At 46.6% G+C, this 15,911-nt stretch overlaps 1 protein-coding gene across 8 annotated transcripts in view; it reads right to left on the minus strand.

The window, feature by feature from the left end:
- Positions 1-786: 786 nt before the first annotated feature.
- Positions 787-15,911, minus strand: part of PCGF3 (polycomb group ring finger 3) — a 61,724-nt gene continuing 46,599 nt past the window's right edge. For 7 of the 8 annotated variants that reach the window (XM_082389972.1, XM_082389968.1, XM_082389970.1 and 4 more), the window contains 2 exons: positions 12,194-12,274; positions 7,642-11,652 (listed from right to left, as the gene is read on the minus strand). In XM_082389972.1, coding sequence (XP_082246098.1) covers positions 11,605-11,652; positions 12,194-12,274 — 129 coding nt within the window. In that variant the 3' untranslated portion in view covers positions 7,642-11,604. Of the gene's footprint in view, positions 5,049-6,327; positions 11,653-12,193; positions 12,275-15,911 lie in introns of those variants that run through there. The other variant, XR_014243958.1, reaches the window with a different exon arrangement.

The raw sequence follows: 15,911 nt of genomic DNA on the forward strand, positions 1-15,911 counted from the left end.
GATGGACCACAGTTTATTCATTCACCTTCTGAAGGACACCTTGGTTGTTTCCATGTTTTGGTACCTATGCATAAAGCTGCTATAAACATTTGTGAAGAGTTTGTGTGGATGAAAGTTTTCAGCTCATCTGGGTAAATACCAAGGAGCACGACTGCTGGGTTGTATGGTGAGAGCATGTTCAGTTTTGTGAGAAGCCACCAACCTGTCTTCCAGCGTGGCTGCCGCATTCTGCGTTCCCAGCGGCAGCGATGCGAGTGCCCGCTGCTCCGCCTCCTCGCCAGCATTCGGTGCTGTCACTGTCCTGGATTTTGGACAATCTAATAGGTGTCTCATTATTATTTTAATTTGCAATTCTCAAATGACATATGATTTTGAGTGTCTATTCATATGCTTATTTGCCATTTGTGTATCTTTTTTGTGATGTGTCTGTTAGGACTTTTGCCAATTTTTTGAGTTGTTTTCTTATTGTTGAGTTCTAAGAGTTCCTTGTATATTTTAGATAACAGTCCTTTATCAGATGTGTTGTGTTTTGTGCTTTGCAAAGATTTTCTGCCAGTCTGAGGTCTTTTTATTCTCTTGATGGTATCTTTCACAGAGCATAAGTTGTTAATTTTAATGAAAACCAACTTACGAGTTTTTTCTTTCATGCTTTTTGGTGTTGTACCTAAGAAGCTGCTGCCAAACCCAGGATTATCTAGATTTTCTATGTTATTTTTTAGGAATTTTATAGTTTTTAATTTTACATGTAGGGCTATGATGCATTTCAAGTTAATTACTGTGAAGGGCTTAAATTCTGTGCTTAGTTTCTTTTTTCTTTCTCTCGCTTTTTTTTTTTTTGGCATATCAGTGTCCAGTTGTTCCAGCACCATTTGTTGGAAAGACTACCTTTTCTCCATTGAATTGCCTTTGCTCCTTTGTCAACAGTTGACTATATTTGCATGGGTCTGTTTCTGGTCTCTCTATTCTGTTTCACTGATCTGTTTGTCTCTTTTTTCACTGATACCACACTGTCTTGGTTATTGTAGCTTTATAGTAAGTCTTGAAGTAGGGTAGTGTGAATCCTCCAACTTTGTTCTTTTCTTTCAATATTGTGTTGGCTTTTGTGGGTCTTTGCCTCTCCATATAAACCTCAGAACGAGTTTGTCAATATCAGCAAGAAAACTTGCTGGGATTTTAATTGGGACTACATGGAACCTATAAATCCAGTTGGGAAGAACTGACATTTTGACAGTATTAAGTCTTCCTACCCATGAACATGGAATCTCTCCCCATCTATTCAGATCTTTGATTTCTTATATCAGAACTTTATAGTTCCTCATGCAGATCTTATACATATTTAGTTAGATTTATACCTATGTATTTAATTTCTTTTTGGTACTACTGTAAATGGTATTGTACCATGAACATGGAATCTCTCTCCTTTATTCAGATCTTTGATTTCTTACATCAGAACTTTATAGTTCCTCATGCAGATCTTATACATATTTAGTTAGGTTTATACCTATGTATTTAATTTCTTTTTGGTACTACTGTAAATGGTATTGTGTTTTTAATTTCAAATTCCAATTGTTTACTGATGGTAGTTGCTGTTTTTTTAATTTATTTTTTAAATTATGATACACTAAGACCTTTTTCCTTTAGTATACAATTCTATGAATTGTGATGTACAGAATTGTGTAATTGTGTAACACTAAACGGTGAAATACTGAATGATTTCCCCCTAAGAAACAAGGTAAAAATGTCCTCTCTCACCACTCCTACTCAGTGTTGGAGGATCCAGCCAGTGCAATAAGGCAAGAAAAGGAAATAAAGGTAATATAGATTGGAAAAGGAGATACAAAACTTCTCCTATTCACAGACTACATGATTGTCTATGTAGAAAATCCCAGACTAATCTAAAACAATATGGTCACAGGGTAACACACAAAAATCAATCCTATTACTATGTACAAGCAATAAAAAGCAATAAAATATTGAAAACTGCAATTGAAAACAACAGCAGCCTTGAAAGAAAGAATGCATGTGTGAGGGAGAGAGAGAAAGAGAAAGAGAGAGAGAGAGAAAAGCAGACAGACAGACTTAGGTATAAATCTAACCAAACATGCACAGGATCTGTATGCACAAAATCCTGATAAAAGACATGAAAGAAGACCTACATAAACGAAGAGACATAACATGCTCATAGACTGAAAGACTCAACGTGTTATTGAACCAAACTTGGGTCCACTCACCAGCACACAGTAATGCCAATCTTCTGACACCGGGTTGTGGTGAAGCAAAGTGCAGCATTTATTGCAGGCATCAAGCAAGGAGTCCAGGGCAGCTAGTGCTCAAAAGACCCAAACTCCCCGATGGCTTTCAGGGAAAGGGTTTTAAAGACAGGGTGAGAGACGGGGGTCGAGGGGTGTGTGATCAGCTTGTGGACCTTCTTCTGATTGGTTGGTGGTGAGGTAATTAGGAGTCAACATCATCAACCTGGTTTCAGCCAGTCTCGAGTCTATGTGTTTGTGGGCAGCATACAGTTAACTTCTTCCACCTGGTGGGGGGTTTCAGAATCTGCAAAACAGCTCAAGAATATGGCTCAGAATAGTATCTATAGCCCTCGAGGAGGAACTAAAGGTCCTTGACTATTTAATGGCTAAACTATTATTATTTTGTCTTGCTTGGCTGTTTTCCTTTGTTTCTGCATTTTCTCACTTCTCTGATTAAATGTATTCTTTGGAACTCAGGGAAGGCCTAGGAGGCTAAAGGTTTTCTACAAACAAGAGGCAGGCGGTGGACATGGTGGGGGATGTTTGTCCCGGGAAGGCCCCCCAGGGTCCTGCTCGGTTACCAACATAGTCAAGATGTCATCTCCCCCAAAGTGATCTATAGAATTAACACAATTCCAGAACTCCCAGCAGAACATTTTTTAGATATAGATAAGAAGAGTGCAAAATTTATATGGCAGGGTAAATGAGCCAGGGTAGCTAAAATAATTTTTACAAAGAAGAACAAAGTTGGATAAATCACTCTACCCAATTTGAATGCTTTCCATAAAGCAACAACAATCCAAACAGTATGGTATCAGCAAAGGACAAATACACAGTCAATGATCAGAAATTAATGATAAGGAGTCCAGAAACAGATCCACATAAATATGGCCGTTTGACCTTTGACAACAGTGCAAGTGAATCCAGTGGAGAAACGACAGCCTTTTCAACAGTGATGAAAAGTTGATCAGTTGATCGTCCACATGCAAATAATCGAACCTCAACCTAAGCCTCACATCTTACAATTAATTCAAAATGAATCACACATCAGTGTAAAACACAAAACTATGAAATGTTTGTAAGAAAACAGAAAAATACCTTCATGACCTGGCCTTTGTCAAAGAGTTCTTAGACATGATACCAAAAGCATAACCCATAAAATAATTCATAAACGAAGAAATCAATTGGACTTCATCAAAATCAAAAACATTTGCTCTGCCAAAGACAGTGTAAAGAAAATGAAAACACAAGATAAATACTGGGAGAACTATTTGCAAATCACATATCAAACTTAGGACTTGTATCCAGAATATATAAAAACTCTCAAAACTCAGTAAGAAAATAACTCAGTTAAAAAGTAGGCAAAAAAAAAAAAAAAAAAGTAGGCAAAAGACATGAATAGACACTGCACCAAAGTTGATATAATGACAGATAAGCACATGAAAAGATGATCAACGTCAAAGCCATTAGGGAAATGCGAATTCAAACCACAATGACATACCACTACACACCATCAAAAACGTCTAAAATCAAAGAGAACACTGACAGTTTGGGATGTGGGGTGCCTGGAATGGCTCAGGCCTTGCAGCTGGAAATGCAAAGTCGGGCAGCCAGTCTGGAAACTGTCGTTCGGAGGTTTCTTTTCTCTTTTTCTTTTTTTTTGGCCACACCACGCGGCATGTGGGATCTTAGTTCTCCAACCAGGGATAGAACCCGTGCCCGCTGCATTGGAAGGCGGATTTTAACCACTGAATCATCAGGAAAATCCTGTTCAGCAGTTTCTTAAAGTTAAACATACACTCACCATACGACCCAGAAATCCTACTTTGTAGAGAAACAAACCTTATGTCCACATGCAAACCTGTACATGAGGTTCACAATCATCAAAAATTGAAAATGCAAAAGCCTTTCATCAGGTAAACTGGCAAACTGTGGTCCATCCATGTCACAGGAAGTATGAACTATTCGGCCACTCAGATAGATCTCAAAGGCAGTATGCTGAGTCAAGGAATCCAGTCTCAAAGGTGACGTGTACAATTCTATTTACACGACATTTTTTTTTTGACAGATCCTGCCTCAGGTTTACTTGTACAAATAGCACAGGACACCAGCCCCATGCAGACAGCAGCCCAGGGGTCACACTAGTCCTTCTGTCCTCACATGGGCAGATAAAGGTCTCTACTCGGGAGCCTTTGTGGGAACCTGAGCGGGAGCTGGAGCCGCCTTGGCCTTGGTAAAGGCAAGATTATAATGCCGCAGATCAGTGGTTGCCAGGAATTACGGGGGGTGGTGGCAGAAAAGGACCGGCACTCAGGAGGTCCTGGGATGATGGAGCCATTCTGTGTCCTGATTGTAGTGGTGGTTGCATGAATCTGTGTATGTGTTAAAAATCCAAAAACAAAACAGAAAGGTTAAATTTTTTTTTTTTTTACTTAAAATTTGTAATTTAAAAAATGGAAATTACACATTCTAAAATGTCTAGTGAGCTTTAACAGAAGGAAATTTCTCGACTTAGTCAACGGTATTTATCAAAACTCCACAACTGTGCTTAAATGGAGACGTTTAGAATCTCCTCACTCAAGTCGGAACGCACAGCAAGCTTCCTTCACCGCCAATATTCTTCGAGATGCAGCCGTGCAGATGCAGCCCGCAGAGGAGCAAAGGGGTCCGTGTGTTTGCTGTGACGCTGCTGCCTGGGTGGGCGTCCAGGACACCCACCAGCCGCTCTCGGGACCAGCAGATGCGGTACAAACACCAGTGTTTTCTCTATTCCACATAACCAGATGCCCCACCTCCCTGAGAAAATACAAGAAATATACCAAACTAGAAATATGTGAGGCCTGTAGGAGGAAAACCCGGAAGCCCCTTTGCAAGACCCTGAAGGGGGTCTGAGCGCACGAGCGTCATGGGTGAAAAGGCAACACTGGACGACAAACAGCACACACACCCTGCGATTCTGGCAGGTCCCCGGGGGCCCCACCGGACCAGCCGCAGCTCCATCAGGCAGTATTTCAATCTGTGTTGGCTGCGTTCGCAGGAGATGGGGCTCTGGGCCCCTCCCGCTGCCCTGGGTGTGGGCTCAGAGACAGCCGAGGGGCGGGAGGAGTAACACCTGTAACACCTGCACAGCCAAGGCACCACGCAGGACCCGGAAGAGAAGTGTGGATCCCGGGGACCCCTGACTCTCAGAAGCCCTGGCTGTCCTGGGACCATTCCCCATCTCTCTCCAGAGCCCTGGGGTCCTAGGACCACACCCCTCCCTCCAGAGCCCTGGGGTCCCAGGACCACACCCCTCCCTCCAGAGCCCTGGAGGCCCAGGACCTCCTTGCTCAAGCCCTGAGGTCCCAGGACTCCCCGCCCCCCCCAGAGCCCTGGGGTCCCAGGACCTCCCCGCCCAAGCCCTGGGGTCCTACAGACAACAGCCTGTAAACAGTAGAATCGCCAGAAACGCCTCCCAGGACCGAGCTGGAATTAATGCCTGCTTTGTGCTTCCTGAGATGTTAGTGGAAAAAGCCATTTCCCACCAACAAGAATACGTACTTAGTTGGTACATTTTTATACTTGGTCTGTTTGTTATAAAGGCCAGATCTGCTTACGCCTCAAAAGATTTTTGACTAAAAATGTTCCTAAAGAAGCAACTTTGTTATTATAGTATCCAATACACATTATAAAAAAAAACCCCACAGGATTCATTGTCAAATGATTTACATTTTCACATTCAAATAAAATCCAGAGACAATCAGGCTGCAACAAGAGTCCGACGGACACGTCAGCCTGCTGGTGGTTGAGACCGACAGGCCTCAGGCACTGGGCAGGCATCTCATGGCCACCTGCCACGTAAAACCAAAACACACCAAATGCACGGGGTGCTGCGTGCCACCTGGACGGAGGGGTCGCCTGTTACTTACAGGAGCACGGCTGCGCTCCAGCGCAACTGGGAGAGGGCGCCGCGAGGCTACCGACCTAGCAGGAGGGCCCCATCCCCCGGGCCTGGCCACAGCTGCCCCTACGAGGACTGCTGGCCCCACTGGGGGTTTTATCCGTTAAGAACCAAAAGTCAAAGGGAGACATTTACCCTCGGCCAGGCAGCAGGTATGGCGGAGGTCCCTGGCCGTGCGTGCTGTGTGCTCCTTTCCTGCGGCCTCCAAAGCCTCTGTCTCACGGCAGGGGATGCAGGATCACATCTGTAACAGCGCTGCCGGTTAAAGCGGGACTTACATGTTCATGCAAACAGAGTCTTGCTGGAGAAGCAGATCTCCCGTGAGCGCTACGGGTGGGCGCAGCTAACTGTCCGTCAGCAGCCCTTCCTCCCAGGCTCAGGCGCTGGGGGGCAGGGGAGCCTTGGGCCTGGCTAATCTCCTTCTCACTCTTTCCTGGAGTCGCCTTTTCCTGGCGTCTGGGGCCCCGGCTCGTTGCCCATGTGGAGCCCAGCGAATGGGGCCGGATGAAGCCTGCTTCCTGCCAGCCCTGCTGTTCGCCCAGCGCCTCGGTGAACGTGGACGTTTACACGCGGCTTTGGCATCTTGACATTCGTTAGGTGGAGTAAACGACTTACCAAACATAAGTAAAATAGGTAAAATCAGTTTCTTAAGACTAAATTTATCTTTTAAGTTTAATGATCTGAAACCCACGAGAGCATAATTTTGGTCAACATATTCTCCCTTTTTTTCAATTCTAGTTTCCTCAGATTTTCAAGATTGCTGTAAATTACTTAACCTTAAAAAATTAGAAGTTTTGGGTATAGTAAGCTGTCTGCGATAGCTGATTTCACATGTCGACCTGGCAGGGCCCCAGTGCCGAGATTAAAATTACTCTGGAGTGTGTGTGAGGGTGTTCCCAGAAGAGATGAGTCTTAGAGCCGGTGGGCTGGGCCCTCCCGTGTGGGTGGGTATCACTCACCGCCCCCCACCAAGGCCTGGACAGAACAAAAGCGAGGCAGAGGGCACCCTCACGAGAAACGTGTATGCACACGTGTCCTAACACGCCAAGAGAGGGTGCAACTCCCACCGGCGGTCCACCGCTCACGGGATCAGAGGTTTTCTTTAACACAGGCTCCCTGCACACACAGCTGCAAACCAAAGACAGTTCTCTCTCCAAGCAAACAGGCGAGTGTGGGCTCCCAGAGGCCCCACCAAACCTCGGGTGCCAACACTGGGCCAGCTTAATGAAGTTCTGCAACCAAGGTGACAGTCACAAACACCATGTGGGGCAGAGTCATTAACCTGTGAGGGTCCAGGCCGCGGGTGGGAGGGGAGGGCCTGGTGTGGCGTGTATGCGCCCTCACCAATACCCACGGACTCTTCGTTACACTGTATCACCTTAACAGGGCACCTATCTCACGCTCTTACAAACATCTTAGGTAACAAATGTCCAGCCTCAGAGAACTAGGTAGGTTTTCCTTTTGCTTTTATTACAAGCATATAATATCAATTGGCAAAACACTGAGTACAAGCTTCACTATCATAAAATCAAAACAGTTAAGCAATATTCCAAAAAAGATTTTAGATAAAAACTAGCCACCAAGAGTACAAAAAATTACACACCAACACAAAGCATAAAAAATGTAAACTTCCAAACTAAACAGTCAAAAACATTTGTCTGCAGCGTCACCTCCACAATCCCCCAGAGCCCCCAATCTCCACACGGGATGCCAGGGCCGGCAAGGGCTCTCGCCCCTGAACGCTGCATCATACGGGAAAAATGGTTTTCTTGCACCCAATGAAGCTGTTGAAATAGACATTTACGCTAATGCTACACACGTTCTAGGGGACACGTAAACTTCAGATGCACCCATGGACGCGGAGACTCACGTGAGCTGGTGAGGGGCCCGGCAGTCCCCAGGAAGGGACAGAATCTCAGTGATGATTTCGGTGTCACTTGAATCGTTTTCTAACCGACTTATCCTAACCTATTTAGTTTGTTTAAATACCAAGGCAGAGGAACACATTGGTTTATCACACTAAGGTCACATGTGATGTGCTGGAGTGTAAATGATTTCCTGAGGAAACAGAGAAACTGAACTTTTTGTGATTTATCTGCACTACATGTGTTTTCAATGTTTTGAGAGCACATCAAATATTCACGTACAAAGTAGAAATCAGCTGGCTTGTTCCTATAATATTCAATCCAATGACACACTTCAAAATCACTGTAAAATCCATCCTGTGGGCTTTGAAGAAAAAACAAACGAATTTCTAAAGACCTCAAATGCCACGAGGAGGCATCAAGGCCGCACGCCCTGGCGGGCTCAGGAGCCTGGGGAAGTAGCACCGTCACATCTGTGGTCGACACAGGGGTGCGTCCCGGGCCACCAGCACGCGGGGTCTGAGGCACGAGGCCAGTCTAGGCCACGTGTCACCTTGCGGCCGCTGGCCGGTCACTCACTCTTACCCACGGCCCAGGCCCCTTGCACAGGCCCACGCGCACTCCCAGCAGCAGTGTTTTCATGAGAACGACGACGGAAAAGGAAAACCAAAGAGCTGAACGTACATGTTCTGAGAGTCTGCCTACACTGCCTCAATTCAGCAGAACAGACGCTACGGACAATGCAACGTAAGTCTAGTGAACGCGCGCTGCAGCCTGTTGCACAGAAGCGTAAACTGCTCCTCATCCACGTACAACAACACACACAAATGAAACGCTACTCAAAGTAAAAAGAAGAAGCTTGCCAAACACCTCACAACTTTACCTTATATGCCTGTAAATAAAGCTGGACCACTGAAACCAAACAATTGGATGGGAAAATATGATAGAAGGCTTAAAATAGAATAAATAATTTTATAAAGTTAAGTTTTCTTCTTTTTAACCCCCCAAATCTTAAATTCAATATTATATATTCTATCTGAATCTTCTATTTTCATGACGCCTGTACCTAGTGAGACCCTGTGCTGCTGACGGGCCCACGCTGCTGATGAGGGTGCCGTTCGGTAACTGACAGCGTTTGTTTTACCAGCATAAATAGCTGTGAAAACTACTTCACAGTAACTCCATCCGTTAAAAAAAAAACAAAACAAAACTTAATAGGATCCAATCTCTAACTGATCCTGGCTTTCATGCTGGAAAAGATAAAATCCTGCCTTTGATGTTAAACGGACATGAGAGAAAAGTGAAAGTTTCCCTCTGACGGCGAGGCCCCCAGCTCCGTCCCCATAAGGCTGTGGTCAGACCAGAGGTGGCGGGAACAGGGATCTCTTGTGGTGAAGACGGTCTGCACGAGGACATCTTAGAAAAATGGGTACTTCTGCTGCTGAGGTTTCATCAGGGTGACACGGTTACAAACGTGGGATCAGCAGGTGGTCAGGGCCCAGTGGGGGTGGTGACGCCAGCTCTGACTCATCTCCACCTCTCTGTGTATTAAGTACATCAACTTAGCACCATAGCAAATTCAAGTGATTGCAAAGATAGCTGCAAAGTTACAAATATATACTATGAGATTATACAGCCAGGTCCATTTTAATCTGACCTGTGAATTAATTTTATTTGAATTTGGACGCTCATACTGTTTAATCCTTCCTTACTTTCATCACACAGGAAAATACCTAAATTCTAATGTTACACTTCAACTGCATTGAGAACACACGGTTTTACAGAATGCTTCAGCAGAAATGTGTATTTGAGGTAGACAGGTAATACTTAGTCATACACATCTACTCACTGAACCCTTGAATAGTAACCCTAAAAAATGATCTGGACGAACAGCAAGCTCAGGTAACTGAATAATTCAAACAGTCCCGGGAATAACAGGCTGAAACAAAGAGATGAATTTTGACCAATTCCTAAGAAACACTTGGTTTTATGTTTTTGAAAGGCCTTATATTAAAACCACTTGGACTGAGTTAATTTGCTTTTCCCATCACTAAGGAGCTGCTTCTGACATTTATAAGTATGAAACAGGAAGCAGAAAAAAACAAACAAACTTGAATGTCGATGAGCCCAACCACCACTGCCAAAGCAAGTTCAAGAAAAATTCTAGTCACCAAGGTGAAGTTCTTCATGGAAAACCCGGCTCTCAAGCCACTGTCAGGACCACCTACCAAATGAAGCGGCCCCAGGACCCCAGGGCCCTGGTGATGCAGGAGGTGACAGAAAGGGAGGAGCCCAAAGGTCAGGCAGAAGCCACCGGATGCGGACAGGGACGGCCATGGAGCGGGGACCAGCTTACCACCCGGAGAAGGCCCATCTCCTCGTTCCTGTCTTCACACATTCCAAGTTACTACCTTAAAGGAACAAAAATGGATGTGCCGGCAAAGAGTTTATTCTCCAATTCCACAAAAATATTAACATTTGGGAGGAGAAAGGGCTAACAGAGGGTGTGCTGCGTCTGCCCGCGCTGCAGGTCATTAAGTCACTGGACAGGCAGCCGCAGCCGCACAGGGGCCCGCCCGCCCGCCCTCTGTGGCTCCAGCGTCCCCGCCAACAGTGGCCAGAGTGCCAGCTGCTCCGTGCCCACCTCCGAAGGCGGGCGCGGTGGGACCCGGGGTCTGCACACGTGGGGCTTTGGTGGAGGCACGCCCCCTGGGCACCAGCCCCGCCGCGGACGGGGGCGCCGTCTCGGGAAAGGCCCCCCGCCACCACCATCAATCTCTTCAGCAAAACAAAAATGGGAAAGAATAAGCGGGAAGTAAAACGACGGCACTGAACCACCTGTGCCCTATTTAAGAGAAGCAATTTTTGAGAACAAGAATCGTCCTGCGAACTGTCGTCTTCCGGCCCGCCCTGCTGACCGGGCGGGGCGGCCGCATCGGGGTCAGGGTGCAGCCCCCCAGCCGGGCCGCGGGCCCCCGCGAGTCAGGGCAGCCCTCGGCTTCACGTTCCCTGACGTGGAAAATGAAATACCATGGTTAACTCACGATACTCATGGAAACCTCTTTTGGTATGCTTTTAAATTAAATTTTTATATATCTTCTAAGTCTTCAGGAAGCTAAAGGCAACATAAATATCGTCATTCACCGTGAAAAGACATTTTGTCAATAACTTAGGAAGGATTCAATAAACGTACAAGTTATTTTGGGGGCTTATCGTGAAACCTAATTCATAAACTGAACGGAAGTGACCGAGATTTTCAAGACCTGGAAAGCAAGCAAAGGTCACGGGTCGGGATGAAGGCCGTCGCCGCACCCTCCCGCTGGTCGGCGAGCCGGAGCAGAGGTGGCTCCGGCCGCGAGGCGCGTCCCGCCTGCAACCCTGTGCCGGGGCGGCTCGGCGAGTGTGATTCTCATACAGAAGTGATACGTATTCTCTGCTCGGGATCCAGTCCAAACGGCGCCCAGGGCAGCACCCTACGCGTTGGCGGCCCCACCTGGCTGCGTCCTCGCGGGGCCCCCGGGCGGCTGAGTCTTTGCTGTGCCGCGGCTCACAGCAGGTCCATCTTGGGTCTGTAGTGCAGCAGGAGCGGTGCTTTCTGCAAGACAAGGGGGCAAGGGAGCGGCACCGGTGACCCTGAAGGGGACAGGCTGGCGACGGTCCCACACTCGTCAGCGGCCGAGGATGGGCCCCACGCCCGTCCCCACACCTGCTCCTGCCCTTTCTCTCTGTGCCCCACTCGCCCTCAGACCTCGGCTCCAGCTGGGGGTGTCGGCCAGGCTGTCTCTCCCCTGCTCCCAGGCAGCCCCTGAAGATGGGGTCCCACTCATCTGCCTCCTGTTCCAGAGAGAGGCGCTGCGGCTCGAGGGGACGTGTCCTCTGATTGCAGCGGCCACTCCCTCCCCGGACATCGGTCACCTCCACCAGGAGGGGTGGGGCGAGTCAGGGCCTGGAGGCCACGCCTTCCCCGACCACACAACTCTGAGGCCGATGACTTCAGAACGGCTGCGTTCCCGACAACCCCGTGCCTGGTCTGGTAGTCATTCCTAAGCTCCAGAAAACAAATGTGCCCACAAAAGCAGCTGCTGTTCCGAGCAGATTCTGAAAATCACATACAACGTATCATGTCAAAGTCTCACCTTGAATCTCCACCTTGTGACAACGACGAATTTGAGCGTGTGGTCCTTGCCAAGGATCTCCTCGTTGCATAAAATGTCCAGCTGGCGGGAGAACAAGACCTCGGTCAGCGGGGCCAAGGGCTCGGCGCTCAGGACCCGTGGTCTCTGGTGCCGCAGCAGTCACGCCAGTCGCTGAAGGGCCACCTGCCCTCCTTCTGGGGCAGCACAGGTGGGAAGGAGTGCCTGGAAGGCCCATCCCCCCCAGAGGGCCCAGAGCACCGGGGGGCCTCCGTCCGCACACTACGAGGCAGCGCCCCCGTCACGGGGCTTCGGCGCCCAGACTGCCTTCACTGAAGAGCACGCTGTCCCCCAACATTAGTCCGCTCTTGGCCACGACTGTCCCTTTCACCTCGGTGGAAAAAGGTAATGGGCTCCACACACAGCTTTCTCGTTCTCAGTTTTAAAAGAGTTTTTAGAGCGGTTTTAGGTTTGCAGCAAAATTTCGCAGAAGGTACAGAGTTCTCATGTACCTCCTGCCCCCACCTCACAGCCTCCTCCACCATCAACACCCCCGATGAAAACGTTCGTTACAACCAATGACCCTCATCACCACCCACAGCCTGTAGTTTACATGAGGGTTCACGCTCCCTGTTGTGCCTTCTGGGGGTTTGGACAAACGTATGACGACGTGTGTCCCCCATGACAGCATCACACAGAGTAGTTTCCCTGCCCTAAAAAATCCTCGGCTCTGCCTGTTCATCCCTCCCCGTCAACCCCCAGCAACCACTCATCCTTTCACTATCTCCACAGCTTTACCTTTTCCAGAATGTCACAGAACTGGAGCACACGGTGGGTAGCCTTCTAGACTGGCTTCTTTCACTCAGTCATATGCACTGAAGGTTCCTCCATGTCTTTTCGTGGTTTGATAGCTCCTTTCTTTGTAGTGCTGAGTAATATTTCTCTGTCTGGATGGACCACTGTTTATGTATCCGTTCACTTTCTGAAGGACACCTTAGCTGTTTCCAAGTTTTGACAACTATGATGAAAGCTGCTATAAACATCTGCGTGCAGGTTTTTGTGTGGACGTACGTTTTCAGCTCCTCCGGGTAAGTACCAAGGGGCTTGATGGCTGAATCGTACGGTGAGAGGGGGTTTAGTTTTGCGAGAAGCCACGCAGCTGCCTTCCGAAGCGCCGCAGCGTCCTGCGCTCCCGCCAGCAGCGAGGAGGGCTCCTGCTGCTGAGTGTTCGTGTTGCCAGTGCTCTGGATTTTGGCCATTCTGACAGGTGTGGAGTGGGATCTTGTTGTTGTTTTAATTTGCATTTCCCCGATGACAAATGCTGTTGATGGTCTTTTATTTTTATAAAAGATGGTCTTTTATTTTTATTTTTTCTAGTTTTTTCTGGCAGCACCGCACGGCTTGCGGGATCTTAGTTCACGACCAGGGACTGAACCCGGGCCACCTCAGTGAAAGTGCTGAGTCCTAACCACCGGACCACCAGGGAAGTCCCCAGATGGTCTGCTAAACTTCTCCCTCAGGGCAACGGAAGAAGGGTCCAGCATCTGCGTCTCCTGTGGCTGCCATGGAAACACCATAACTTCGGGACGTGTAACTCCACAAACGCAGCCTCAGAGTTCGGTCTGGGAGCCCACAGGCTCGCACCCTCTGGAGTCTCCAGGGTTCCCTGACCTGTGGCTGCATCCCTCCAACCTCTGCTTCCATCCTCGGGTGGCCCTTCCACTCTGTGTCTCAAAACTCCCTCTACTCTTTTCTCTGTGGGTATCAATAGTTCATTCCTTTTTATTGTTAAAAAAAATTGTGGTAAAATACACATAAAATTTACCATCTTAACCATTTTTAAGTGCACAGCTCATTGGTATGAAATACATTCATAACGTGCAACTGTCACCACATCCATCCACAGACTTTTCATCTTGTAAAACTGTAACTCTGTCCCAATTATAACTTCCCATCCCCCTGTCCCCAGCCCCTGGAAACCCTGATTCTACCTTCTGTCTTTATGATTATGACTCTAGGGACCTTGTATAGTGGAATCAGACAGTATTTGTCCTTTTGTGACCAGCTTATTTCATTTAGCATAGTGTCCTCAAGGTTCATCCATGCTGTAGCAGGTGTCAGAATTTCCTTCCTGTTTAAGGCTGAATGTTCTATTGTATGGACGGACCACATTTTGTTCATGTATCACCCATTGATGGACACTTGGGTTGCTTCCACCTTTTGCCTACTGTCCATGATGCTGCTACGAACATGGTACAAGTATCTCCTTGGGATCCTGTTTTCAATTCTTTGGGGTATTACTCAGAAGTGGAATTGTTGGTGCTCATGGTAGTTCTATGTTTAATTTTTTGAGAAACCTCTGTACTGTCTTCCAGAGCGGCTGCACCATTTTACATCCCATCAACAGTGCACAAGGGTTACAATTTCTCCACATCCGACTCACCAGCACTTGTTTACTTACTTTTTACAGTAGCCATCCTTCTGGGTATGGGGTGGGTCTCATTACAGTTCTGATTTGCATTTCCCCTATGATTAGTGATGTTGAGCATGTTTTCATGTGCTTATCAGCCATTCGTATATCTTCTCTGGAGAAATGTCTACTCAAGTTGTCTGAGTTTGTGTTGAATTTTAGGAACTGTCTAGATATTCTGGATAGTAATTCCTTGTCAGAAATATGACTTGCAAACACTTTCTTCCATTCTGTACAATTTTTTTTTCTTTTTAAATTTCAAGGAAGTCCAAATTGTCTATTTTTTCTTTTGTTGCCTGTGCCTTGGGTATTCTATCCAAGCAATCACTGCCAAATCCAATGTCATTAAGTTTTGGTCCTATGTTGTCTTTTAAGAGTTTTATTGTTTTAGGTTTTACATTTATACCCCTGATACATTTTGAGTTAATTAAAAATATATATATTTATTTACTTATTTGGCTGCGCTGGGTCTTAGTTGAGGCATGTGGGATCTTCGTTGCGGCACGCAAGTATCTTTAGTTGCGGCATGTGAGATCTAGTTCCCTGACTAGGGATCGAACCCGGGCCCCCTGCACTGGGAACACGGACTCTTAATCACTGGACCACCAGAGAAGTCCCTTGAATTAATTTTTGTATATTGTATTAGGTAAGGGTCAAACTCCATTATTTTGCATGTGGATATCCAGTTTTCTCAGCACCAATTGTTGAAAAGACTGTCCTTTCCCCCACTGAAGGGTCTTGGCACCCTTGTCAAAAGTCAGTTGACCACATATGTGAGGGTTTATTTTTGAGCTCTCTATTCTGCTCCATTAGTCTGTTTGTCTTTATGCCAACACCACACTGTTTTGATTAGTGTTATCTTTATAGTAAGTTCTGAGTCCTCCAGTTTGGCTCTTTTTCAAGACTGTTTTGGCTATTTGGGTCCCTTGAGAGTCCATAAAAAATTTAGGATGGATTTTTTTTTTTTCTGCAAGAAACATCTTTGGGATTTTGATAGGAATTGCATTGAATCTGTAGATTACTTGGGTAATATTGACATTTTAACAATATTAAGTCTTCCAATCCACGAATGTGGGATGTGTTTCCACGTGCTTGTCTTTCTTTCAGCAATTTTCATAACTTTCATTGTACAAGTCTTTCACCTCCTTGGTTAATTCCTAAGTATTTTATTCTTTATGATGCTATCATAAATGAAATGAGTTTTGTCATTTCCTTTTCAGATTGTTCATTGCTCATGTACAAAAATGCATC

The sequence above is a fragment of the Balaenoptera borealis genome (assembly GCF_965194805.1).
Source record: "Balaenoptera borealis genome assembly, chromosome: 4".
NCBI lineage: Eukaryota > Metazoa > Chordata > Mammalia > Artiodactyla > Balaenopteridae > Balaenoptera > Balaenoptera borealis.